The sequence below is a fragment of the Podarcis bocagei genome (assembly GCF_964188305.1).
Source record: "Podarcis bocagei genome assembly, chromosome: W".
NCBI lineage: Eukaryota > Metazoa > Chordata > Lepidosauria > Squamata > Lacertidae > Podarcis > Podarcis bocagei.
The window spans coordinates 56,938,807-56,963,896 of NC_138131.1; the positions used below are offsets into that span (position 1 = coordinate 56,938,807).

Below are 25,090 nucleotides of genomic sequence, written 5' to 3' on the forward strand. Positions count from 1 at the left end.
GAATGTAAAGGGAAAGTGGCTATATAACTAATTTGAATAGTGGGTTAAACAAAATAAGTTTTAAATTGGGAGTAAGAACTTGTGGAACCAAATTAATGAAAGGGGAATACAATAGGGAGGGGGGATGGGGGAGTCCTGGAAAGATGTTATTGAAAGTAAGGCTTAAATTGTAAAGGTTTGTTTTTTTTTCTTTTGCTTTTGTCTTTTCTTTTTTGTGTTTTGGAAACTTCAATAAATATGTTTTTTTTTAAAAAAAGAAAAACCAGCCATCTGGTAAACGCACATGAGCATAATTAAAAGTAATTTTCTGAACACGTGAACATTTCCAAGTTGGCTTTCCACCTGTTTCCAAACAGTGATCTACTTTCTTACTGCAGTTCACAATCCGAACACAAGAGGTGTCTGGCGGGGCTGCAACTCTAGGTGTGTATAATGAGATTGCATCCAGGGGTAACTTTTGCATCACTGTTCCCCAATCATGCAGATTAGTATAATTTATGATACCTTTCGAAAGCCAGTCAGAAAACCATTTTCCCATGTTTGTGGCATGTGCCATATGAAAAGGTTGCTTACAGACTGGGATGATACAATCTCCTAAGGCAGTGTGCATGTCATATGTTTCACTCAGACAAAAATGAGAGACATTAGCAACTTCAGCTAAACGCATCCACAAATTATAGCTATGACTAGGAGAAACATCAGTGGGAAGAGAAATACATTGAGTACTAGGAAACAAAAAAGCAAACAATATACATGTTAAAATCAGCATAGAGTTCATATTTAGCTGAGTAATCAGTGCAACTAAAAAAGTCTCAGGTTCCTCTGGAATATCTTGACGCTGAAGCTGAGTTCTGGCATCAGAGGCTAAGGTTTTCAGCATTCCCCAGGTTACCTTCGGGCATCCTTCAGCCTTACAAGGAGGAGGACGGACGTGACTGACTCTGACACGGAGGTGCTGAGCCTGTGGAGGTGGAGTCAGGGTCATGATCGTCACAAAGTCCGGAAGGGGATTCTGGAGGCCTTGGTGCCAACTCATGCCTTGGCCGATAGGGACGGACACAGCGACCTGGAACCCACAAAGGACCTGAGGAAGTAAGAACAGAAGCATATCCTCACCCCCAAGTGATCAAAGGAACAGGCCCCTCCCACTGCAGGTTAGGAAGCTGCCGGTACGTCACCAGAGGACGTTCCAGAGGTACTTCTTTCCTAAAATGGCATTCCATAGGAGAAAATTTATTAGGAAAGGAAACAGTTAATTGATTTAAGGTAAAGAGAACAACTGACACAACATTAGATAAGTCTTGTGGGCGAACACCATGATCGCCAAGCTGCTTCCCCAAGAGTTGTTTGAAGGTCCGATGAGCACGTTCCACGATAGCTTGTCCTGTGGAATTGTATGGAATTCCATGTGACAATGAAATATCCCATTTCACGCAAAAGTCACGAAATGCAGTGATGGGAAGTTTTCCTTCTGCACATTCTTTCCTCACCCACCCTAGAATGTTTAGTTCACATTGAGTTCATGGAACATTGTACCCTGACCTGTTCTTAATGCATGGTTGACCACATCTACGGAATGTGATAGTTATGTTCCTTTAAGTCTTGCTATATCGATCATTAGTAATTGTTTAATAAGGAGGTTTTCACGCCTGTCCAACTCTGTGTTCCCTTTCCCAACCTTTAATCTATTGATGATTAATGCCTATATACAACCCTTGCATTGTATTTGTGTTAACCAATCAGCAACAAGCACATATGTGGCAATGCTGTAATATTCAATAAAAGGGACTCCCCGAGACATGCTCAAGAGATGCCTCCCATATGACACTTGTCATTCGTCTGTCGTTTATTTCAACCCAACAATGCAGTGGAAGTGTACGCGGGTCCATTATCAGTTTTCATTGCTAGAGGACGGCCCATCACTGCAAACGCTCGAAGACAATGTTGTATTACATGTCTAGCAGTTTCACCTTTCAGCTGAGTGGCCCATATGAAACCAGAATATGTGTCAACACTAACATGTAGGTAACAGTGGGGCGCAAAGGCTGAAACTCTAGTGACATCCGTCTGCCATAAAGCATTTGCATTAGATCCTCTAGGATTGACTGCATCAAAAGGAAAGTAAACAGGACTTAAAGCACATGAAGGACACCCACCAACAATATCCTTCGCTTGCGTCAGAGGAATTGAAAATTGCTTGTGAAGCTGCTTAGCACCCTGGTGGAAAAATGCATGGCTGTCAATTGGATTAGTAAATAACGGACACAAGGACTTTAGAGCTGAATCAGCATGTTGATTTCCTTCTGACAGTGCATCAAAAGGCATAGTTCTATGTGTCAAGAGATTTTTCAGTGTCAGAAAAAGAGAGAGTAGATTAGAATCCAGCATGGGAGAAAGACGGGAATTAGCCAAATATGATAACAGATTAAACACATATTGAGTATCCACTATGATATTAAAAGGTTGATCTGGAAACGTTGTAAAAGCAAGGTTTACAGCAGCCAATTCCGCTCTTTGCGCACTCAGCTGACTAGCTGTGAAGAAAGTATGCCAGTTATTTTCAGAATCTTTATACGTCAAAACACCTCTAGAGGGAGCTCCATCTGTAAAAAGTGTAATGGCGTTTGGAATAGGAACCTGTTTTTGAACAGAGACTAATTTCCAGGGCACCTGTTGGATTAAAACCAAGCGTGGATCCTTAGGAGGGTTAAAATGAACTGTTCCAACATAATCTGCAAACACAATTTGATAGGAAAGAGAAGTCATCATTAGGGACTCGTGCTCCTGTTTAGAAAAAGGCAAATAACAAGCAGCAATATCAAATCCAGTTAGCTGTCGTGCTCTGCGTCGTGCACGATGGATCAGTTCCATGTGCGCAGACAGATAAGGATAGACATTTAAGATTATATATAAGAAACTACATCAAAGAAACCTGCCCACTATCTTTATGGCCCAGGATGCCTGCCTGGAGAAGCAACTGCTGTGTATGTGACATGTGAGGAAGAGAGGAATGGAACGGGGATGCAGGGGTGTAGATTGATCAAGAATCATATCAAAATAGTTTAAACCCAGTCAACGCAATGCTTTCATTGCTGACACAGATGGCTTACTCTATATTTGTTATAATTCCTCATAGCAATCCCACCTGATCACTACAGACGGCTGCCAGCACTTTATGCCAAACATGAAGACACAGGTCCAGGAAGTACAGCATCCGGCTAATCCAGTCGATCTGCACATTGTGCAGTACCAACCAGTCCATTCCCAGCACTAGAGGAAACCGGGGCGTCGTGGCAATGTCAAAAGTTCGCGTCTCGCGGTGCTGCTGGAGGCACAGAACCAAGGGCTGAGTCTCCTGGGTCACAGTGCCTCAGTACAACAGCCGGCCATCGGTCGCCTCCACCTGGACAGGGTCTGATTTGTGCTGGAGTGGCACCTGGTGTTGGACAGCAAAGGTGGAGTCCATGTATGAGTGGGTAGCTACCGAGTCCACCAGGGCATGGGTGAGGATTCATGGCAACCCAGGGGGTAAATATGCACTGGTACCATGAGATGGCATAGTTCAACCAGTGTAGGCCCACTAGGCAGTGCTTGGGTTCCCCAGTAGCTTGGGCCTTCAGCTACTGGGGTCATCGGTTTCCCTGCGGTGAGCACTTTTCAGGACAGACCCGAGCGTAGTGCCCGCTCCCACTGCAGTAGAGGCACAAGTTCCCCTCCCGACGACAAGCCTTTTCTGTGGGAGAGAGGCACAGCCACGCTGCCCCAAGCTGCATCAGCTCCTCCATCGACTTAGCCGCCACCATGGACTCACAGGGGATGGCTGGAGCTGGGAGCATGGAGTGCCTGTGGTCACGGGCCTGGTGACGATCCTCCAGACAGTCGTCTACCTGCAGGCTCCATTGGATGAGGGCGTCCAGAGTGGCTGGGCGATCTAACGTGGCCAATTGGTCTAGTATCTCATCCGAGAGCCCCTCGAGAAACTGGTCCCGGAGCGTGGAGTCGTTCCAGGTCAGGTCCTGAGCCAACAGCTGGAACTCCGTGGTATAGGTGGTCACTGTGGACTTGCCCTGTCTCAACGGCTGGATTGCCCAAATGGCTTGACTCTCCTGAGGGTTGGCAAACACCGCTTCCAGGTGATTGCAGAACCCGGTATAGTCTGTCAACAGGGGCGAATCTTGCTGGAGCAGAGGCAGCGCCCATCTGGCCGCCCGGTCCTTCAGCAGGCTGATCAGAAAATGTACCTTGGTGCGGTAGTTGAGGAAGTTCTGAGCATATTCCTGGATGTACAGCTTGGCCTGGGCGAGAAACATGAGGAAGTTTGCTGGGGTTCCATCAAATTTCTCCGGCAGAGCCACCGGGTACTTGCCAGTAGCTGGAGCGTTGGGACCAGGGGCCGGCAAGGAGTGCAGGTTGGCAGGTGCAAACTGTGCTGGGCCCGGGGCTAACCCGAGAAACGCGGTCCAGGACCGCTCCAGAATCGAAAGGTTCCGCTAGGAGTCAGTCCGACAGGACCAAGGCAGGACACGAGGCAGAAAACCAGGAAAGGACAGGTACAGGATCTCAGGCACGATCTGGCATACAGCAATGTTGCTCTCACAACCTGGGGCGGGGTCTGACAGCCTTTTATCTTTGTCGGGGTAATGGCAGATCCTGATCCCCCAGCAACTCACCTCCCTGTTTCGCCCAGAGACGAGCACTCCTCCTGCAAGTACTCAGGTCTCTCCTTCTCTCAGACCTTAGTCTCTGCAGCTTGGGAGACGTTGGTGGGTTACTAGACCCAGGGGCCGCCTCAGCCTCCCCTGACCCAACCAGTAGTGGAGCAGCTGTAAGTGATGGCCCAGCTGAAGGCAACGAGGTAATCTCCGCATCTGGAGCCAGGGTAGGCTCAGGCCCCTGACTCGGCCCAGCTGGTGTTTGTTGCAGGGGAACCTGTGCAGACTGGGACTCTTCAGGATCAGGCCCCAGATGATGGTTCAGATGATGCCTGAGGCAAAGGATCCAGTGCAGACTGAGACTCCTCTGGTTCCGAGCCCGAGTCCCAGGCCATCACAATGATAACAATAATGAGAGAAAGATGGAGACAGGGAGAGAGAGAGAGAGAGAGAGAGAGAGAGAGAGATGGAGTAATGGAGAGATTGAAAGAGGGAGAGAAAGAGAGAGGGAGACAGATGGTGATGTAGAGAGAGAGATTGAAAGAGAGAAAAAGAGAAATAGAGGGATTAAAAGAGATAAAAAAGTGGGATCAAAACAGAGAGATGACAAGAGCAAGAATGAGAGAGAGGAGAGCCTCCCCTGGTTTCTTTACCATTTCCCACTGGACCCGGGTTCAAATCCTGATGCCTGTTTTCGGCAGATGACGCCAGGTGAGATCAAGCTTGTCGATGGCGTTGAGTCAGCGCTGAACAAGATCCCGCAGCCATAATACCAGCAGCACTTTGTGGAAACCGTCTGGGTGTTGACCCTGTTGGCTGAGGTCAACTTTGCTGGCACTGGGAGGCTCGTCGGTGTCAACATCATCAAGATGGCGGACGAAGCATTCTGCCAGGAGCAGGTGAGGGTGGACATCCTTGGGTGGGGCAGTCGATCAATCGCCCAAGCCCTGCAGCACTGTCCCCAGGGAAACGGAGCAGCGTTGCTTATGAAATTGGTTTTAGAAGTGGGATCACGGCGCTGAATGCTGACATCTTACCCGTATTTTTGGCCAATTAACTTTATTGATTTTCTGCACCTGTTTGGGGTGATTTATTGATTGATCACCCAGCCCCACAGCACAGTTCCCGGAAAAATGGAGCAGCTATGCTGGTGACATTGGTGTTAGCAGTGGGATCACGGCACCGATTTCTGCTCTCTGGCCTTGACTCTTGTCTCCTCTTTCCTTTTCCACCCCAAATGCAGAAAGTCCTGGGTGCGGATGATGCCATGCTGGAGGGGACCCAACCACAGGCATGTGCATGTTGTTCTACAACAGCACCCCCAGCGGGCACTTCAGCACCATGACTTACCTGTCCAAAGCAGCCGTCACCTACCTGCAGGAGTTCCTCCCTGAAGCCGTCTGCAGCATGCAGTAGCCAAGAATGAAGGAATCTCTCAATAGTCTTTCTATCCTACCTTTGCCTTGCAAATTATGCAAATTATATGCAAATTAGGTTTCCCGATACAATTGAAGGGAGATTTTTCTTCTGGGAGGGAAGATTTTTCAAGGCTGTGTGGTGTTGGAAGGCTAGAAATTATGAAAAGTATGGTTTTAATTGTTGAATTCAAAAATCATTTAATCATTTCAATGATAAACGTAAAAATAATTTAATCATATTGATTGTTAAATTTAAAAATTATGTAATCATTTCTATAATTTTTAAATTTAAAGATTAATTAATAATTTCAATAAATGCATGGGTTTTTTATTGTTTTAAATTACATTAATCCTTTAATTATTAAAAGTATTTAATCATTTTAATAATTCTTAAACATAATAATTATGTAAATGATTATTACATTCAAGTATAACTATGATTTAATTTTAAAAACTATTTTAAAAATTGAAAATACCATGTGCCAAGGAAGGTGATGGAAAGCCCCAAATAAAATGTATTCCTTTCCTTTTGGTTTTGAAATGATTTTGATGATTTCTATAAAATATCCTTTTTATGTTTGAAATGATTATTTTGGAGATTGACAGTCTCCAATTAAATGCCTTAATTTCAGTTTCCGATTTGAAATGATTTTGCTTTTGAAACGACTTGGGGGAATGAAATCCTACCATGAAATGCTGTTAAGAGTCGCCTATTTAGATGTCTTGTAGCCATTTCCTGTCCACAGCTCTGTGTTCGAATCCTGTCTGCAGCTTCTTTGTTTCTCTGCTCTTCGATGGAAAATTTATTAATTTATTTGTAATTTTAATGATAGACGCTTATTTTAAATTTCTCACACAAATCACAATTTTCTCTCCCCCCGAGAAAAGCCACACAATTCCCCTCCTGTTTCTTTTTTTTATTTTAGAAGTAAAAAAAATTGTCGCTTGGAGTTGATTGTAAATATGGGTAGATAGTTAGAAAGATACAAATCAATAGAAATTATATAGCTAATTGAGAAATACATTATGATATATATGATATAATAGTGTGTGTGTGTGCGTTATATACCCGGAGATCTCAGGGCGGTTTATGGAAAATAATTATAAATATAAATGGTATGTAAAAAGAATATATATAGAAATATTAATTAATTAATATTAATTAATTAATATTAATTAATGTTAATTAATTACTCTTACACGGGAAGACACCCGAAGACACCAAAACCTGCATTCCTGTACCCGTGAAAATCTACGAAAGCAAATATATTAATTAATGATATATACAACTATATTTCACAGCATAGTGGTTGCATTTTGTTGCCGATTACCGTATTTCCCCCTCTATAACACGCAGATTTTTTCCCCTAAAAAGTAAGGGGAAATGTCTATGCGTGTTATTGAGAGAATGTGTGGTCCCTGGAGCCGACTGGCCCGAGTGCATCACACATTTTCTTAGAGGGTCATCTTCGTTGCGGTCAGCAGAAGCCAGGGAAGTGCTTGCTAGGAGGTTTGGCTGCTCTGATCGCTTGATTGTGTGTGCAGCGCGACTGTGTGTTTGCTAGTGTGTGTGCTTTGTGAGTGTGTGGTTGCCTGTGTGTTTGTTCGCTAGCGTGGGTGCTTGGAGGGAGTGAGAGAGTGACTGACTGCTGCATCTTCTCCTGCAATTTGCCTTTTTAAAAAATGGAAGCAGCGGGGCAGTAAAAACCACCTTCGAAAGCCCTATTTTTCCCTTCTAAGGCTGCAGCTCGGCTTTGGGAGCCCTGAACCCCTGCTTTGTTCTTGAGGGATCTTTGAGGTTGTCCCTTTAGCTTTAACCCAGCCCCCTCATTTTACCAGTTTATCTTCATTCTCGGTGTGGTAAACTGATTGCAGGCAGCCACAGTTTCGTTACTGTGTTTGCTCAAACTGAACAAAGAGCAGAGAAAACCCCTCCCCTCCAGGCAAGCAGAGGGGAAAGCAGGACGTCCTTCCTTCTAATTCCTCTCCGTGCTCCAGTGCTGCTGCTGCTGCGTCTAGGGACTCGCAGGCAACATGCAGGTGGGGGGGGGGGGGAGAGAGAGAGCTAGCTGGCTGGCTTGGGTGGGTGGGTGGGTGGGTGGGGGAACTTTTGCCTTCCTTTCCTCCCTCCGGTAAAACCCCACTCCTGCATTCTTAGCCAGCTGCTTCTTCGCACAATCCTCTCGGTGCTCCTTGTCCCTTCTATGTTTTTCCTTCCCTCCCCACTTAAAACGTGGTTACAAAGCACGGATCCACATGGATCCTCAGGATCTTTGCATTGGGTCACCCCAAATTCACCATCAGATCACATAGCATGTCCATGGCTACAGTCTGTACCAAAAAAATCACGCACCCACTGTTGCCTGGGGCTGCAATGGTACAAAAACGTGGTTACAAAGCATGGATCCACATGGATTCTCAGGATTTTTGCATTGGGCTACCCCAAACTCACCGTCAAATCACATGTCTGTGGCCACAGCATGAAGCACAAAAATGATACATCCACTGTTTCATTCAGAATTATTTTTTCTTGTTTTCCTCCTCTAAAAGCTATGTGCGTGTTATGGTCAGGTGCGTGTTATCGAGCGAAAAATACGGTGTGTATATATATATATATATATATATACCATAAAAAAGATAAATATGTGATGTATTATGCAACACATCATTATAGTATTTATATATATCTAATAATATATTGAATATAAATTTATATCAATAATATAAAAATATATCAATAATGAAATGTCTAAGTATGTGTGTATATCATATAAATGTAAATTAGATCTAATTAATATCTATATGATATGATATATGATGTTTTATTATCATAAAACATATCCCCTCAGCCCCATTTTTGAAAGAAAAGAAACGGACACCGGTTGCTGTTTTTCTTCTAAGGCCGTATATTTAAAGTGAAATTCTCTGATTTCATAAGGGGGGACGGGGAAGAGACGAGAAAGTTTCCCAACCGATGGATATCGAACAGTTTTCAAAATGTGTTTTCTTAAGGTTCATGTACATTGCTTAGAAAAAAAGGAACTCTGCACACGCTCAGGAGCACTTTCCCCAAATCCCTCCCAGAACAACAAGGGGAAAAAACCCAAAATGTGAGAACGGAGAGATCCCATTGGTCGGTCGGTCGCTAGGTAGGTAGAAAACTGTAAACTTGGTTCAAGTCAGTTCCGGAAAAGTCCGTCCGCCGGAACCTGTAATGGCAGAAGCAACGGAAGGGAAGTGGCCGGTGGGAAGGAAGCCCGGCTGGTCCAAGGAGGAGGAGGAAGAGAAAGTACTGGAAGTTAGGAGGCGTGGCTTGTTCCTCGTTTCCCGTTACTTGAAACAGTGGGTTCTCCATCGCTGATTTGGGACAGGAAGTGGCTGCAAGGGGCCAGGAAGTGGGGAGGGAAGGGGCAGGGAAGGGACAGAAAGGCGCTGTGAGGGGACAGGAAGGAACTTTTAAGGGAACAGAAAGGGACTGAGAGAGAATAAGAAGGGACTGGGAGAGAACAGGAAGGGACTGTGAGGGAAAAGAAAGGGACTGTGGGGGAACAGGAAGTGCCTGAGAGCAAAGAGGAAGTGAATTGAAGGGAACAGGAAGGGGTAAAACCGGAAGGGACTGTGAGGGAACAGGTAGTGGCTGTTCAAGAACAAGAAGGGGCTGAGAACAGGAAGGGGCTGTGAGAGAACAGGAAGGGCCCGTAAGGGAACAGGAAGTTCCTGAGAGCGTACAGGAAGTGACTCTTAAGGGAAAAGGAAGGTACTGTGAGGGGACAGGACGAATGGGAAGCGGAGAGGAGGAAAGGCTGGGGTGGGGGCAGGACCCGAATCCGGCGCCCGGCACTCTCCCTCTTGGATGTCAGTTGACGTAGTACAACCAGTAGAGGAGGTTGAAGAAGCCGAAGGTGATGGGGAATAGAACCCGGGACCACTTGTCGATGGTGCTGACGTCGGCCAGGTCAGGGATCTTCAGCTTCAGCTTGGAGGACCTCCGGCGCAGGCGGCAGTTGGCCCGGGCGGCGCGGCAGGCAGGTGCCTTCCGGGAATGTAGGGCAGTGCCTGAAGATTCGAACCCACGCAGGCCGCAGGGGCGCAGGTCCGGCGAGGGTGACGTGGAGAAGAGCGGGCAGTTGCTGTCGGAGACGCCAGCCAGAAGGAGGTTGCCGTATGTGTCGGGCTGAAAGGAGAGAAGGGAGATCAGGGTCATCTATCCCAACCCGCAGGGATCTCGACCTCGAATTTGGGCCCCTGAGGGTCACCCATCCTGACCCGCGGGGATCTTGGCCTCAAATCCAGGACCCTGAGGTTCACCCATCCCTATCCACAGGGATCTCGGCCTCGAATTCAGTCCCCGAGGGTCACCCATCCCCATTCGGTTTTTAGGCAGGAATCTTGCACCTGAGTCCGGGGCTCCAGGTGCCGGGCACGTCTTTTCTGCTGGCGGGGCCCTCGCCCAAAGAAAATGTAGTTCACCAGGGCATATTCTAGCAGCGCCAGGAAGACGAAGACGAAGCAGCCCATCAGGTAGACGTCAATTGCCTTGACGTACGGGATCTTGGGCAGTGTCTCCCGGAGGTGGGTGTTGATGGTCGTCATGGTCAGGACGGTCGTCACCCCTGGGTGCCACAGCGGGTGGGGGTGGGAGAAGAAACAGGGTTAGTTGGGTGGCTGGGAATTACAGCACGGGGAAGGCACCATAATTCAAACCTCCGTCACGATAACGATCAAAATATTTTTGTAATATCCAAGGATGGGCCCGATATATTGAAATCAAATGTTTTCATACTCTGAAATCAATCAGTGCCATGACTGAAGACGGATATATAAAAACATCCATGTAAATCCAACAATTTCATATTGAATCTGGATTCCATATTACCTTAACGGTCGGAGAACTGGGCACCACTTCACCAAATGGGATCAAGGTCAGGTCCTGCCTTTAAGGAAAATTAGATGGACCGATAGAAGGATGGTGGACCTTTAGGGTCTTGGTAGACCACCAGCTTGCCACTAGGATATGGGAGAAGGTTCTCAGGGGCTTGGTGGTTCTCCAACTTCACCTGAATTCAACCCAATGAATGTCAGTCAAGAGGGTCCTGCATTTAGGGAGGATCACTTGGGCCCTTGGTAGCAGGACCGTAGAGCAAGATCTCAGGATCTCCTCACCTAGGGCCACCCGGGCGGCCGAAGCATCGTAGTTGATCCAAAAGGAGACCCAGGAGAGGATGGTGATGAGGATGGAGGGCATGTAGGTCTGCAGGATGAAGTAGCCGATGTTCCTCTTGATGCGGAAGCTGAGCGACAGGCGGAGGTAGGACCCTGTTGGAGAAAGAGGAGATGGTCAAACTGGACAGGAGCCCAGGATCCAGGTGAATTGGTGGGGACAACTCTGGTATGTTCAGTGAAGGGTGGATTGGAGGATCATGGTGTGTCCAACAACCCTGGGATTTCGGCCAGGGGGTTAGACTAGATGGCCCCACAGGGGGAACCCACCTGTGGTGAAGACCACCTCACGGGTGACCAGCTTCTGCTCAATGATGGTGAACTGGGGCAACTCCAATACCTCCATCCCTGTCACGGCCGAAGAGTTTCCTTGCCAGAAGAAGACAATGTCATCGACAGTGTAGCCGTCTGGGAGGAAAGAAAATAAGAAATAATGAGAATGATTCCTGGTTGAAAATTATTCCAGTCTTAAAATTAATCCTGGTTTAAAAGTATTCCTGGATTAATTCTAATTCCCAGATTAGAATTATTCCCGTTTTAAAATTATTCCCGTCTTAAAATTAATCCTGGTTGAAAATTAATCCTGTTTTAACATTATTCCCGGATTAACATTATTCCCCAATTAAAATCCTCCTGGTTTAAAATTAACCCTGCCTTAAAATTATTCCTGCCTTAAATTTATTCCTGGATAATTCCTGGATAATACTTTTAATTATTCCTCAATTAACAAGCAATAATTTAATTTCATTGAATGATACGCACAGCTCTCAATTTCCAGGGTGCAATTCTGCTGATCCAGGGGGTATCTCCGGAGATCCATCATGCAGGCAGCGGTTGTCGTGATCCTGCGGAGAGAGAGCGTGAGTGGATTCCAGGGATCCATTATGGGGATCACTGATTGACGGACGCGGGGAATGCTATATATTGATGGGGGGGGGGTTCGGCCCCTATTTGGATGATATTCCTGGTCCTATGTCTGAACCAGCAAATATTTCTCTAAATTTGCCTTTTGATAAGTATTAATTGGACGGTTAATTTTATGGGCTATTAATTGCTAAATATAAATGAATATGTATTTATCAGATCGCTAATTTTTAATGGACTATCAATATGTCTCAAAATTGATAATATTTAACCGTGATCACTATGCAAGGACGAAAGCCATCATTAATCATGATCCATCCAATAATCATGATCCGTCCATTAATAATCATTAATCATGATCCATCCATTAATAATGACCCGCCCATTAACAATCATTAATCATGATCCACTCATTAATAATGACCCATCCATTAATAATCATTAATCATGATCTGTCCATTAATAATGACTCGTCCATTAATAACCGCCCGTATTGATCAATACGCCCAATAAAAACTGATTATCACCCACTTTGCGGTGATCACTAGGTGAGAACAAAACCACCCATTAATTGACCATATTTGCAATAACGAACCGGCCGGAGCGAATCGGTTCTTGATTATTGGTGATTAATATTGTTAATATCCACCCACCTCAGGCCGTAGAGGACGGTGCCGTCCGGGTGCAAGCGGATCATGCGGTTCTTGACGGTGACGCCATGCAGGAAGGACTTTTTGTCGTTCAGGAAGTAGGTGTCTGGGAGCCAGAGCTGGTCAGCGACTCGGTTGTCGAGTGTCAGGTTGAATGGCAGATCGCCATAGGCGAGTCGCTTGTCCCGCCAGCTCTGCTGGAAGTACATGGTGATGGTATAGTCCTGGCGGAGGAGAAAAGAAAGAGAGAGATGGGGGAAATTGAAGGATAGAAGGATGAGAGGATAGAAGGAGAGAAGGTGGAGAGGCAGGTCACCCTAGGCGAGCCGCTTGTCCCGCCAGCTCTGCTGGAAGTACATGGGGATGATATAGTCCTGGAGGAGGGGAGAGAGAGAGAGAGAGAGAGAGAGAGATGGGGAAATTGAAAGATGGAAGGAGAGAAGGATAGGAGAGAAGGAATAAAGGAGGATAGGATAGCAGGAAAGAAGGAAAGCCATCTTTTCCCTCAGGATTCGAATCCGGACCCGGCGGGAGTTCGTCCAACTTACCATGTTGACTTCAGAAATCTGGTCGATGCTTGAGATGTGGATGCTCATCCCCACCACCACAGGGTTCCCTGAAATAGTAATAACAACAACAACAAAACACAAAACAACAGATTTATATTATATTATATTATATTATATTATATTATATTATATTATATTATATTATATTATATTATATTATATTATATTATATTACAATAATAGATTATTATTATATTAAAACAAAGTAATAAATTTATTAATTGCTAATGAAACTCATAATCGGTTAATTTTTTGACTGGTGATGAAACGATCACATAATGAAACCATAAAATCAAACCCTCAATGGGAAGATGAGATAATAAACAATAAGGAAATAATAAAATAAAGTCATAAATAATAATGCCATAAAATTAAAGAATAATTTTTTAAAAAAAATAAAATCATAACTTTAGAACATAAGGAAAGGCTAAAAGTCAATAAGGAATAACAGCAAATTGAACAATAGATTATAAGAAAATAATAAAAGCAATAATAAAAGGGGATAATAAATAATCATTTATTTATTTATTTATGACCTAACTTCTTATTTATGATTAATTATTTAATTTATTATTGATCGGATTTATGCTCTAACCTTTAGGCACCTCTGCCTTACCTCCGAAATAAAACTGAACCATAGATTAATAAGTAAATAATAAAAGTTGATAATAGATCATCATTTATTAATTTATGACTGGCTTATTATTGATTACCTGATTTATTATCAATTGGATTCATGCTCAAACCTTTAGACTGCCTTACCTCCGAAATCGGGCCGCAGGCGGACATCGTAGCCTTTGAGGAGCTTGTCCACAATGTCCTTGACCACCGAGATGTTGCCAGTGGAGGGGCTGCAAAACAGAAGAAGACCATGGTTTGTCCTCCAAGCGGCTGAGATAAAATATTGCGGGGGGGTCCCCATTGAGCCCCACCCCACATGGCACCCTATACATTTGGGGGGTCCTTCGTATATTGGGGTGCCCAGCTGGATTAAAACATGGGGGCCCCACATCATTTAAACCTGCCACCGAATCTATTATATTGGGGCGCCCAGCTGATAAGAAATTTGCGGGGTCCCAGCTGGGAGAAGATATTGGGAGCCCCAATAAACTTGGGGGCACCTTCATATATTCTATTGGGGTATCCAGCTGGAATAAAATATTGTGGGGTTCATATAGATTGGGGGAATCATGCTTCTCATGGCCTCCTTTAAACTTGCCCCCCTGAATTCCAGCTGGGCACCCCAATATAATATATAAATTTCATATAAATTTGGGGGGGTTGAAATATGGGGGCATCATGCTTTTCATGGCAGTTGGAAGGGGTCTCTCCCCTATTCTGTGGGGGGGAGCTAGGGGACCCCAAAACCCCCCCACAGGGGAGCCCCCTACAGGTTAACCTACTTGTGTGCCTCCTAAAAACCCCACAAGTAGCCCTGCTACCTTTTCCATCCCCCCAAACCCCAGAGGAGCCCCCCCTCAGGTTCGCCTACCTGTGCACCCCCTAACAGGTGAGCCCCCACTACTTCTCTGCCCCCCAAACCCCTAAGGTAACCCCTGCTACCTGGCCATCCCCCCAAACCCCCAGGTGAGTCCCCCTCTCAGATTAAACTACCTATGCACCCCTAAACAAAACCCCGGGTGAGCCCCCTGTTCTATGTCCGCCCCCAACCCCCCAGGGGAGCCCCTTGCGACTTTTCCGCCCCCCAAACCTACCTGTGCGCCCAGCAGCAGCAGCGGAGGAGGAGACACAGCGCCGCCCATGCGCCGCCGTGCAGTCCCCGCATTTCCGAGAGGTGGGAGGTCGGGGTGGGGGGGCAGCACCCCCAAAATGGGGGCAGAGGTGGGGCCGGCCTGTTCACCTGAAGCGAATGGAAATCCGAATCGAAGAGCGGCGCTCAGCAGGAGCCGGCGCAGGCTCCTCCCGGCAGCCTCGCCATGGCGCAAAACGGACGGGAGAAGAAAAGCGCTCCGGTTGGGCGCAGGGTGGCGGAGGAGAGGAGCCAACGGAGTCTCCGGCGAGCGGGCGCACGTGGAAAAGGCGCTTCGGGAGACGGTGGCGGGACGCGGAAGTTGCGGTCCGGGAGCCGCAATCGGAGACGCTGCGCCCCAATGTGGGGAATGAGCTTTTGGGGGCGCAGGGGAGGATCGGCCGCCGACGGAGAGTCTCTGGCCAACAGGAATGATGCGCTCTTGCTTGCGGAGACAGGGAAAGGCTGCGCGTCAACGAAGGAGATGCGCTTTTGGGAAACGAGGAAAGGCTGCGCCCAAATGCAGAAAAGGCGCTTTTTTGAGATGGTCAGGAGGAAAATGCGCCGTCCGGCGCGCAGGCGAGGATGGGCGGGCGCGCAGGCCAACGGGAAGGAGGGGTGCGAGAAAAGGCTGCGCGCCCAAAAGCAGGAAATGCGCTGTCGGGGGCGCAGGCCGCGAATGGAGACGCTCCGGTCCACGGGAAGGATGCGCTGGGGGAGAGACTGCGCCCAAAGGTGGGAAATGCGCAGGCAAGGATGGCGGGACCACGGACGGATCCGAGGAGGAGAAGCTGCGCGCCAACGTGGAAATGTGCCCAGGAAAAGCCGCCCGAGGATCCTGCTTTTGAATGAGGACAGGCCGCCAATGGAATCTGCGCGCAACGTGGGAAATGCGCCTTCGGGAGGCGCAGGCGAGGATGGCGGGACCGGGGCCAGATCCGAGGAGAAGAAGCTGCGCGCCGACGTGGAAATGCGCCAAGGAGAGGATGCAGCTTTTGGAGAGGAGATGCGCCTTTGCAGGAAGAGAGTCTGCGCACAGCGTGGGAAAATGCGCTGGGGGGGGGGGCAGGCGAGATTGGCGGGACCAGGGACGGATCCGAGAAGGTGAAAGTTGCGCTCCCGAAGGCGGCTGCGCGGGAAATGCGCCAACCCCCGGAAAAAGGTGGAATCCTGTTTGGGGGGGGTGGAGGAGGAGGACGAGGCCGGATCTTTGGATACCTCCGGCCGCGAGATGCGCTCTTGGGGGGCGCAGCCAGGCCGCGAAATCCTCACTCGGGCCGAATTCTCAGGGGGTTCCTCCCGACGCCTTGGGGGGCGCAGATACCCGCACTTAGGGGGCGCAGGTGGACGATGCGTTCCCGGAGGGTGGCGTAGGGCGGGGGTCGCAGCCGGATCTGTTTGGATGGGTAAAAATGCGCGTTTTCGGGGGGGGGGAGGGCGCACAGGCCTCGAAATCCGCGCTTGGGGGGCGCCGGGAAGGGGGTGGGATTCGCTCCTGGAGGGGGGCGCAGGGAGGCCCTCGCCTCTGTTTGGCCCGGCGGCCGCTGCAGAGGATGCTCCGCGCTCCGCCTTTCCGAGAGGAGGAGGGAGGGAGGGAGGGAGAAGGAATCACGTGATAGGAAGAGCGGTTTGGGGGGGGAGGGAGAACCCCAAAAATAAAGGAAATGATAATCCGGAAGAAAAAATGCAATTTCCCCCCTCCAAAATAAAGGGAAATCGTCCCTAAAGCGCAGAAAGAATAACAATGGGGGCGGGGAGACACAAAGAGAAGGGGGGGAGAGAGAGCTAGAGAGGAGAAAGAGAGGGGGAGATGAGGGAGAAGAGAGAAAAAAAGAGGGAGAGAAGGAGAAAGGAAAAGAGGGGAAAGAAAAGAGGGGATGAGAGAGAAGAGAAGGATGGGGGAAAGAGGGAAGGAGAAAGAAAGAGAGGAGGGGAAGAGAAAGAAAATAGAGAGGAGAGAGAGAGAGAGAGAGAGAGAGAGAGAGAGAGAGAGAGAGAGAGAGAGAGAAAGAAAGAAAGAAAGAAAGAAAGAAAGAAAGAAAGAAAAGAGAGAGAGAGAGAGCGCAGAAAAAGAAGAGAAAGAGAGAAGAGAGGGTTGGGGAAAGAGAGAGAGGGGATAAAGGGTCTTTGGGGTAATCTATTCTGACCCGCTTCCGCCTCTGCCATTCTACGATTATATTCCTGGTATAGGGTGATATATAAATGATAATGATAATGATGAACCACCCTGTACCCGAAGAAGAAGGAAGGAAGAGGGCTCTCTTCTGCATTGTAGGGGCTCCCTTCTGGCTCCCCCATTCTAGATCCCTGCATTGCAGGGGGGTCTGCCTGGATGTCATTTCGGGCTCCCTTCTAGCTCCCCCATTCAAGGATCCTGCGCTTCGTTTCCCGCCTCGCAGGGGGGTCAGTCGGGATGACTTTTAGGGCGCCCCTTCCCTCTTCGCTTCCCCCCTCCCTTCCCGTCTGCTGCAGTGACGACGAGCTCCGCGAGTGCGCCGGCGCGGCCGGAGCTGTCCCCCCCCCCCGTCTTCCCGCCCCGGTTTCGGGGGGCCGCAGAGAGTCCCGGTAAGGCTCGCGACCCCTCTAAAAAACTGGGGAGGGGGGCTGCTTTCGCCCCAGGGGTGCGCCCTCCCCTTCTGGTTTTGGGGTTCCCGATGGAGCAGGTCGAGGGGTCCCCAAGTTCTCCTTCTAATGCCCCCCAAAACGGCTCCCTCCCTCTTCCTGCCCCCCGTTTCCCGAAGGATGCGCGGTCACGTAGCCCAAAGCATGCGCTTGGGGGGCTACGAAGGGGGCAGTTTGGGGGCAGGTGTCCCCCCTAAGCGGGCAAATCCCTCTGGTCCCCCCCCCCCCCAGTCTTCCCGAAGGGGGATGAAACGGCCCCGGCGCCCCATCTCGCCTCGTGCTTTTTGGGGGCCACGGATGGCGACGGTTGTGGGGCGCAGGGGACCCCCATTGGGGCAGATGGGGGACAGGATAGCCCCCGAAGATCTCCTTAAAACGACCCCCCTACCAATCGGGTAAGTCCATTTCGACCCTTTCCCCCGCACCAGCGATTGCGCGGCGAATGGAACAGTCGGCTGGGAAGGGACCCGAGGATCATCCAGTCTGACGCGCTGCTCGTAGCACGTGTGAAAAGGACCTCGGGGTTTAGGGGAACCACTAGTGTCCCCTCACTGGATTCCAGCCTTCTCTCTTGAGATCCCTGCCGCCGTGAATGGTCCAGGAATCTCCAACCGACCACCCGACATCCGAGGTAGGAGAGGAAGGTATCGAAGGAGAGAAGGATGAAATGAGAGGAGGAGAGGAGAGGAGAGATGGGGGGAGGGGAGAAGGGGAGAATAATAATAGGGCGGGAAGGGATCGCTGGTGCTACTTTGGATGGAGTTACAAGCTTGGTGGGTCAAAGGAAACCATGATGATGATGATGTCGATGTCAAAAACAGGTCATGCCGATGCAGCTCCGGGGGTCACATCTTCCCCCTCTCTTTCCTCTTCCTCCCTCTCTTTCTCTTCCCCATCTCCCCCCCCTCTTTCTCTCCTTCCCCACCTCTCTCCTCTCTTTCTCTCTATTTTCTTTGTCTGGCTCTCCATTCCTCTCTCAAATCTCCCTTCCTCTTCTCTCTTTCCCTCCCTCTCCCTCCCTGGACTCCTTCTCTCTCTCTCTCTCTCTTTCACCTCCCTTCCTCTATCCCTCTCTTCTCACTTTCCCTCCCTCTTCCTCCCTGGACTCCTCTCTCTCTCTCTCTCTCTCTCTCTCTCTCTCTCTCTCTCTCTCTTCTCCCTTCCCCCCTCTCTCTTCTCAAATCTCCCTTCCTTTATCCCTCTCTTCTCTCTCTTCTCATCCCTTCCTATAGGAACAGGGCAGCAGCCAATTCCTTTCATATTCCAATCACAGCAGCTGTGGAATTCTTCCCTCCCTCCCTCTCTTTCTGGCAGGAGAAAAGGAGGCATGGCTGGAGGGCATCTATCCCACCCACAGTGAGTAGGGGTCTCCTCCTCTGAGACAGGATCAGGGCCCTGCTGCCAGATTTTCCTGGATCCAAAGACAAGCTGCAATCGGTGGCTAAAATACGATGAATTATAATTTTTAAAGCTCTATTTTGAGCTCTATTTTGAATGTTAAAAGAGGTGGTGCCTTAACTGGACAGTTACGTTTGCATTATTTGGGGGGCCTTTTGTGAAAAAGCTGTGTCCTGACAAATTTAAAAAATGGTTCTGGTTTAAAAAATAAATAAAAATGAAATCAATTATGGAATTGCAGTTGATTACAAAATGGCAAAGGAAGCAAAATGCCAGGCCTGGCGAACGGTTGGCGAAAATGCAATGTGCAAATTGATGCCAACTTTGCAGGCCAGGAAGGCCAAAAGCAGGGAAGAAAAAGGGTTAGGGGCTGAGGATAGGGATAGTGATAGTGATAGGGGTTAAGGATAAGAATAGGGGTTGGGGGTTAGGGATGAGCTTGGGGGTTAGGGGTTAGAGATAGGGGTTAGGGATAGGGGATAGGGGTTAGATTTCCTTTTTTGGAATCATAAAAATCCCTTTTGTACAGAAAGGTTCAACCTTGCTGGCATCCCAGACTCTGTGCATTAGGCTAGAGACTGAGGAAAGGATTCTTCCCTCCCTGCGTCCTGGAATCCTGTCTTCTCCTGCCGCTGGAGATGTGATGCCAGAGGAAAGCTGGGATGCTATGGAATACGGACCGCTGCCTTCCGAGGCCTTCCAACAGGTCATGATCCAGCGCCACCCAGACGGAGGGTTCGGGTTTGTGGCCGGTGGTGAGAGGCCTGTGATAGTGCATACTGTGGTGGCAGGTGAGGATTCTGGGGATGAATCTCAGCGTCGGGTCATCGAGTCGGAAGCGGGTTGGACTAGAAGACACTGAGGGTCTCTCTCCCCTTCCTTTGGCAGGTGGACCCTCAGAGGACAAACTCTTTCCTGGGGACCAGATCTGGGCCATCGGTGACAAAGATGTGAGTGATGTCGCCCGTGAGAGATTCATCAAAATTGTGAGGTGAGGAAGGAGGAAGCGGGTTTGAGACACGCTGGTCGGACTGGGTGACCCTTCTGAAATTTAAGAGCGGTGGTCCCTGCCTCCTCTACAAATCCATGGATTCTTTCTGGAGGAATTTTAACCCTGGGGAGCTGGGACCCCCGAGGGTCGTCCAGTCCAAACCCGGAGAGGCAGGAATCTTGAGGAAACCCTAAATGTCTCCTTTGTTCTTTTTCCACTGCAGAAGTGCCAGGGAGTCCACCATCTTCACCGTGCTGAAAACCCATCAGGTGAGACCCCCGGGGGTCATCCATCTCAACCCCCACCCCCCGGCGAGTCGGGAATCTGCTTTTTCGGCTGAGATCTTGGAAGGCGGCCAACATCTCCCACAAGGCCCATCTTTTCCTTCTCCCCTTCCAGTCGCCCAAGTCTGCCTTCATCAGCGCCGCAAAGAAGGCCAAGCTGAGGTCCAACCCTGCCAAGGTGCGCTTCTCGGACCCAGAGCCGGTGAGTTCTGGAAAGTTCTGTAATGGAGGGGATGTGGTTGTCTCCTTTATTCATGTCTCCGTCGCCTCTTCAGGCTTGTTCAAGATAGCTAATGTGCTGCACAGAGTGGCTGGGGAGGCCCAGCCTGGTGGGCAAGGTGTAAGTAATTAACAACAACAACAACAACAACAATTTATTTATTTATACTCGGCCCATCCAGCTGGGTGATTAAAAACAGAATAAAACATCAAACCTAAAAACTTGCCTAAACAGGGCTACCTTCAGATGTCTTCTAAAAGTCTGGTAGTTGATTATTATTATTATTATTATTATTATTAGTAGTAGTAGTAGTAGTTGTCTGCTGGCCTCTGCTTTTCCACTCGCAGGAGATGCTGAAGAAGGAAGCCCTCCTCCTCATCCCCAACATCCTGAAGGTTTTCCTCGAAAACGGGCAGGTCAAGTCCTTCACCTTTGACAGCTGCACCACTGTCAAGGTAGAAAGTGAAGCAGCGCCTAGTGCTTAGAGTGAGGGGCTGGGAAGCAGTGCCTAGTGATTAATGACTTGTAAAATGCTTTTAGAGGAAAAAAGATTTTCTATTTAAGTTACATTCTAGTCTAACGGAATGTATTTAATTTACATTCTATTTTATTTATTTATTTAATTCTATTGAAGTTACATTCTTAATTCTTGATACATCATAATTCTTAATACATCAGGAAAGAAGGATTTGTTTTAAGTTTTTCATGTGTGCTAAAACACAGTCTTATTTATTTTTTATTGTTTAACCAAATCAGTTAACAAAAATAGATACATATGCTATCATGTTATTGTTTGAGTTAATTAAATTGTTATTAAGGAAATGATACTTTTTCTCCTGCCAATAAAGTAGAGCAAAACAGTTGTCCAAATACAAACAGTTAACTTATTAAACCTCACCATAATTTCATAATTATCAGTCTATGTATTTCTAATAGTAGAACCAAATCCGTCATTTTTGATAAAACTGTAAAAATTGATTATTCCAAAAAGAAAACCTTCCTCTGCTTGTCAGAATTAAGGTGATGCCAGCAAGGCTGAAACTTTCTGTAAATAAGGGATTTCTCTCCCCCCCCCCTTTTCTTTTCAAAAATGCTATTCTCTCCCCACTACCAGGAAGTGATAACGACCCTCCAGGATCGCCTTTCCCTCAGGCTGATTGAGCATTTTTCCCTCGTCTTGGAATACCGCAGCCACCAGCGGAGCAACCAGTTTCTCCTCCTCCAGGAGAAGCAGCCTTTGACCCACGTGAGTAAGGAGGGAGCAGAGGTCATCTAGTCAAACCCCACTGCCAGAGCTCTGAAATCCTTCCTTCCTTCCTTCTTTCCTTTGCCCCTCTCTCCCTTTCTCTATCCTTCCTTCCTCCTTTTCTAAGTCCTTCCTTTCCTCCCTCCCTCCTTCCTACCTTCTTTCCTCTCTCCCTTTCCCTGTCCTTCCTACCTTCCTTCGCCCCACACACCCTTTCTCCTTCCTTCCTTCTTCCTTCCTTCCTTTGTCCTTCTCTCCCTTTCTCTGTCCTTCTTTCCTTCCGTCGTTCCTTCCTTTGTCCCTCCCACCCTTTCTCTGTCCTTCCTTCCTTCCTTCTTCCTTCCTTCCTTCCTTTCTCCTTCTCTCCCTTTCTCTCTCTTTCTTTCTTTCTTTCTTTCTTTCTTTCTTTCTTTCTTTCTTTCTTTCTTTCTTTCTTTCTTTCTCCCTTCCTTCCTTCCTTCCTTCCTTCCTTCTTTCCTCCCTCCCTTTCTCTGTCCTTCTTTCCTTCCGTCGTTCCTTCCTTTGTCCCTCCCACCCTTTCTCTGTCCTTCCTTCCTTTCTTTCTTCCTTCCTTCCTACCTTCTTTCCTTCTTTCCTTTGTCCCTCTCTCCCTTTCTCTTTACTTCCTTCCTACCTTCCTTCCTTCCTCTGTCCGTCCTTCCTTCCTTCATCCCTGCCTTCATCCCTGCCTTCCTCCTTTTCTCAGTCCTTCCTTTCCTCCCTCCCTCCCTCCCTCCTTCCTTCCTTCTTTCCTTCTTTCCTCCCTCCCTTTCTCTGTCCTTCCTTCCTTTGTCCCTCCCACCCTTTCTATTTCCTTCCTTCCTTCCATCATCCCTCCCTTCCTCCCTTTCTCAGTCCTTCATTTCCTCCTTCCTTCCTTCCTTTATCCCTCCCACCCTTTCTCTATCCTGCCTTCCTTCATCCCTGCCTTCCTCCTTTTCTCAGTCCTTCCTTTCCTCCCTCCCTCCCTCCCTCCTTCCTTTTTCTTTTCCAGATAAATTTTTATTGGTTTTTCATTGATTATACATATATACAATCTAGATTACATATGCTGCATATAACATAGCCGTTACAAGAGTCATATATATATTACACAATTATTTTGGGCTCCGCCAAGTCTCGGACTTCCCTTCACTTCGTTGGTAAGTATCAGATAGTTTCTAAAGTCACGTGTTTTATCTCCTTTACATATTTGCCAAACACTGTTAGAGTTATTCTAACCCTGCCAGAGTCATCAAAGTTCTACACTTGTCTCTTATATACGTCAGATATTTGTTCCAATTTTCATGAAACTTCTGGTCATCCTGGTCTCTTAATCTTCCTGTTATTCTGGCTAGTTCAGCATAATTTATCATCTTGATCTGCCAGTCATTTATAGTAGGTATTAACTCCATTTTCCAACTTTGAGCTAGCATAGTTCTAGCGGCCGTTGTGGCATATAGAAACAGATTTTTGTCCTCTTTTTTGATTTCCTTGCCAACTATTCCTAGCAGGAAAGCTTCAGGCTTTTTGAGGAAAGTATATTTAATATTTTTTTTAAGTTCGTTGTAAATCAGTTCCCAAAAGCCTTTTACTTTACTGCATGTCCACCACATGTGGTAGAACTCACCATCCCCCTCTCCACATTTCCAGCATTTCTTAGTCTTCAGTTTATAAATCTTAGCCAATTTCACTGGCGTGAGGTACCACCTATAAATCATTTTCCAAAGGTTTTCCCTTAGTGCCGTACACGCCGTGAATTTCATATTTACGTTCCACAACTCTTGCCACTTTACAAAGTCAATATTGTGACCGATATCTATAGCCCATTTTGTCATGGCCTCCTTCACCTCTTCGTCTTTTGTATACCAATCCAGTAAGAGGTCATACATCCTAGATAGTGTTTTGTTTTTACCTTCTATGACTTCCACATTAAATTTAGATTTTTTATCTTCACGTGAGCCAGTGTGGTGTAGTGGTTTAGAGCGGTAGTCACGTAATCTGGGAAACCGGGTTTGTGTCTCCGCTCCTCCACATGCAGCTGCTGGGTGACCTTGGGCCAGTCACACTTCTGTGAAGTCTCTCAGCCCCACTCACCGCACAGAGTGTTTGTTGTGGGGGAGGAAGGGAAAGGAGAATGTTAGCCGCTTTGAGACTCCTGAAGGGGAGTGAAAGGCGGGATATCAAATCCAAACTCTTCTTCTTCTTCTTCCAAATCCCAGTTTCTTTTTATCATCTTTTAACAAATCATTCACTTGGTGATATTGCAACCACCCCGTGAGTACGTTCTTTACCTCCTCATAAGGCTTAAGTTTTATACCCTGATCAGTTTTATTGATAAGTTCTTCGTAGGTGGCTTTTTTCCCCTCCATGTTGATTTTTTTGACAGTTAGGACATCTATTGGTGAGATCCACCATGGGGTTTTCTTTTCCAGCAGATCCTTATTTCTTTCCCATACTTGAAATAACGATCCTCTAATTATGTGATTTAGAAAGCCTCTATGAACTTTCACCTTTTTGTACCACAGGTACGAGTGCCACCCGTACCTGTTATCGAAGCCCTCTAAATCCAAGATATCAGTATTCTCTAGCTTTATCCAGTCTTTCACCCACGTTAAACAAGCCGCTTCGTAATATAGACTCAGGTCTGGTAAAGAAAAACCCCCTCTTTCTTTTTTATCTACCAGTATTTTCATTTTTATCCGTGATCTTTTTCCCTGCCAAATAAATCTCGCCAAGATCCTTTGCCAATCTTTACACTGTTTTAATCCTTTCATTACTGGGATAGTTTGGAACAGAAATAACATTCTGGGCAGAACGTTCATTTTGATAACCGATATCCTCCCTAAGAAGGAAAGTTTCAGTCTCTCCCAGATTTCTAAGTCTTTCTTGATACCTGTCAGGGAACTGCCATCAGAGGCACTGGAGAAGGAGAGGGTCTCGGATTCTGCAGGGGAAGGTCCTAGCACTAGAGGGAGACTTAGCCGGGAAGAAGGGGAAGAGAATTAGTGTAACACCAGGGATCCAGGAGAGCAACGGGACAGGGAGGTGCAGGGGCTCCAGGACTCTTCGTTGGAAGTTAGCGAGGAGAGCCCAAGCACCCCACTGCCCACGCCCACCCTGCGCAGGAGACTCCCGCGCAGTGAGAGGCGGAAACAATTGGGCGTCAAACAACTCTTATGTTGGCAACGCTTTAAGAAACGCCCACAGTCAGATTCTACAAGTGA

The 25,090-nt window shown here is 47.6% G+C and overlaps 2 protein-coding genes and 1 long non-coding RNA gene across 3 annotated transcripts in view; 2 read left to right on the forward strand and 1 right to left on the reverse strand.

The window, feature by feature from the left end:
• Positions 1 to 8,262: 8,262 nt before the first annotated feature.
• The window catches only part of LOC308578020, a 135,934-nt gene continuing 119,106 nt past the window's right edge, over positions 8,263 to 25,090 (forward strand). Inside the window, exon 1 of the long non-coding RNA XR_014003813.1 lies at positions 8,263 to 8,630. This is a non-coding gene — a long non-coding RNA (uncharacterized lncRNA). The remainder of the gene's footprint in view (positions 8,631 to 25,090) is intronic.
• Positions 8,959 to 16,429, reverse strand: LOC308578256 (gamma-aminobutyric acid receptor subunit beta-4-like). The gene is made up of 9 exons (XM_081178503.1): positions 15,089 to 16,429; positions 14,136 to 14,224; positions 13,353 to 13,420; positions 12,808 to 13,028; positions 12,053 to 12,135; positions 11,561 to 11,698; positions 11,234 to 11,386; positions 10,466 to 10,683; positions 8,959 to 10,244 (listed from the first exon to the last, which is right to left on the reverse strand). The coding sequence occupies exons 1-9, from the start codon at positions 15,157 to 15,159 to the stop codon at positions 9,927 to 9,929; spliced, it is 1,359 nt and encodes a 452-aa protein (XP_081034629.1). The 5' UTR covers positions 15,160 to 16,429; the 3' UTR covers positions 8,959 to 9,926.
• LOC308578015 (FERM and PDZ domain-containing protein 3-like) overlaps positions 17,658 to 25,090 on the forward strand; it is a 32,436-nt gene continuing 25,003 nt past the window's right edge. Inside the window, exons 1-9 of the mRNA XM_081178316.1 lie at positions 17,658 to 17,688; positions 18,174 to 18,389; positions 18,978 to 19,101; positions 19,673 to 19,934; positions 20,032 to 20,134; positions 20,358 to 20,403; positions 20,534 to 20,620; positions 20,986 to 21,093; positions 21,753 to 21,884. Coding sequence (XP_081034442.1) covers positions 19,787 to 19,934; positions 20,032 to 20,134; positions 20,358 to 20,403; positions 20,534 to 20,620; positions 20,986 to 21,093; positions 21,753 to 21,884 — 624 coding nt within the window. The 5' untranslated portion in view covers positions 17,658 to 17,688; positions 18,174 to 18,389; positions 18,978 to 19,101; positions 19,673 to 19,786. The remainder of the gene's footprint in view (positions 17,689 to 18,173; positions 18,390 to 18,977; positions 19,102 to 19,672; positions 19,935 to 20,031; positions 20,135 to 20,357; positions 20,404 to 20,533; positions 20,621 to 20,985; positions 21,094 to 21,752; positions 21,885 to 25,090) is intronic.

Bases quoted from the DNA above. Each gene is read 5' to 3' on its own strand.
- LOC308578256 (XM_081178503.1), bottom strand. From the start codon at position 15,159: ATGCGGGGACTGCACGGCGGCGCATGGGCGGCGCTGTGTCTCCTCCTC. The intron at 14,225-15,088 runs GTAGGTTTGGGG...TCTGTTTTGCAG, and splicing joins TGCTGCTGCTGGGCGCACAG to CCCCTCCACTGGCAACATCT. The intron at 11,387-11,560 runs GTGGGTTCCCCC...TTTCTCCAACAG, and splicing joins TGAGGTGGTCTTCACCACAG to GGTCCTACCTCCGCCTGTCG.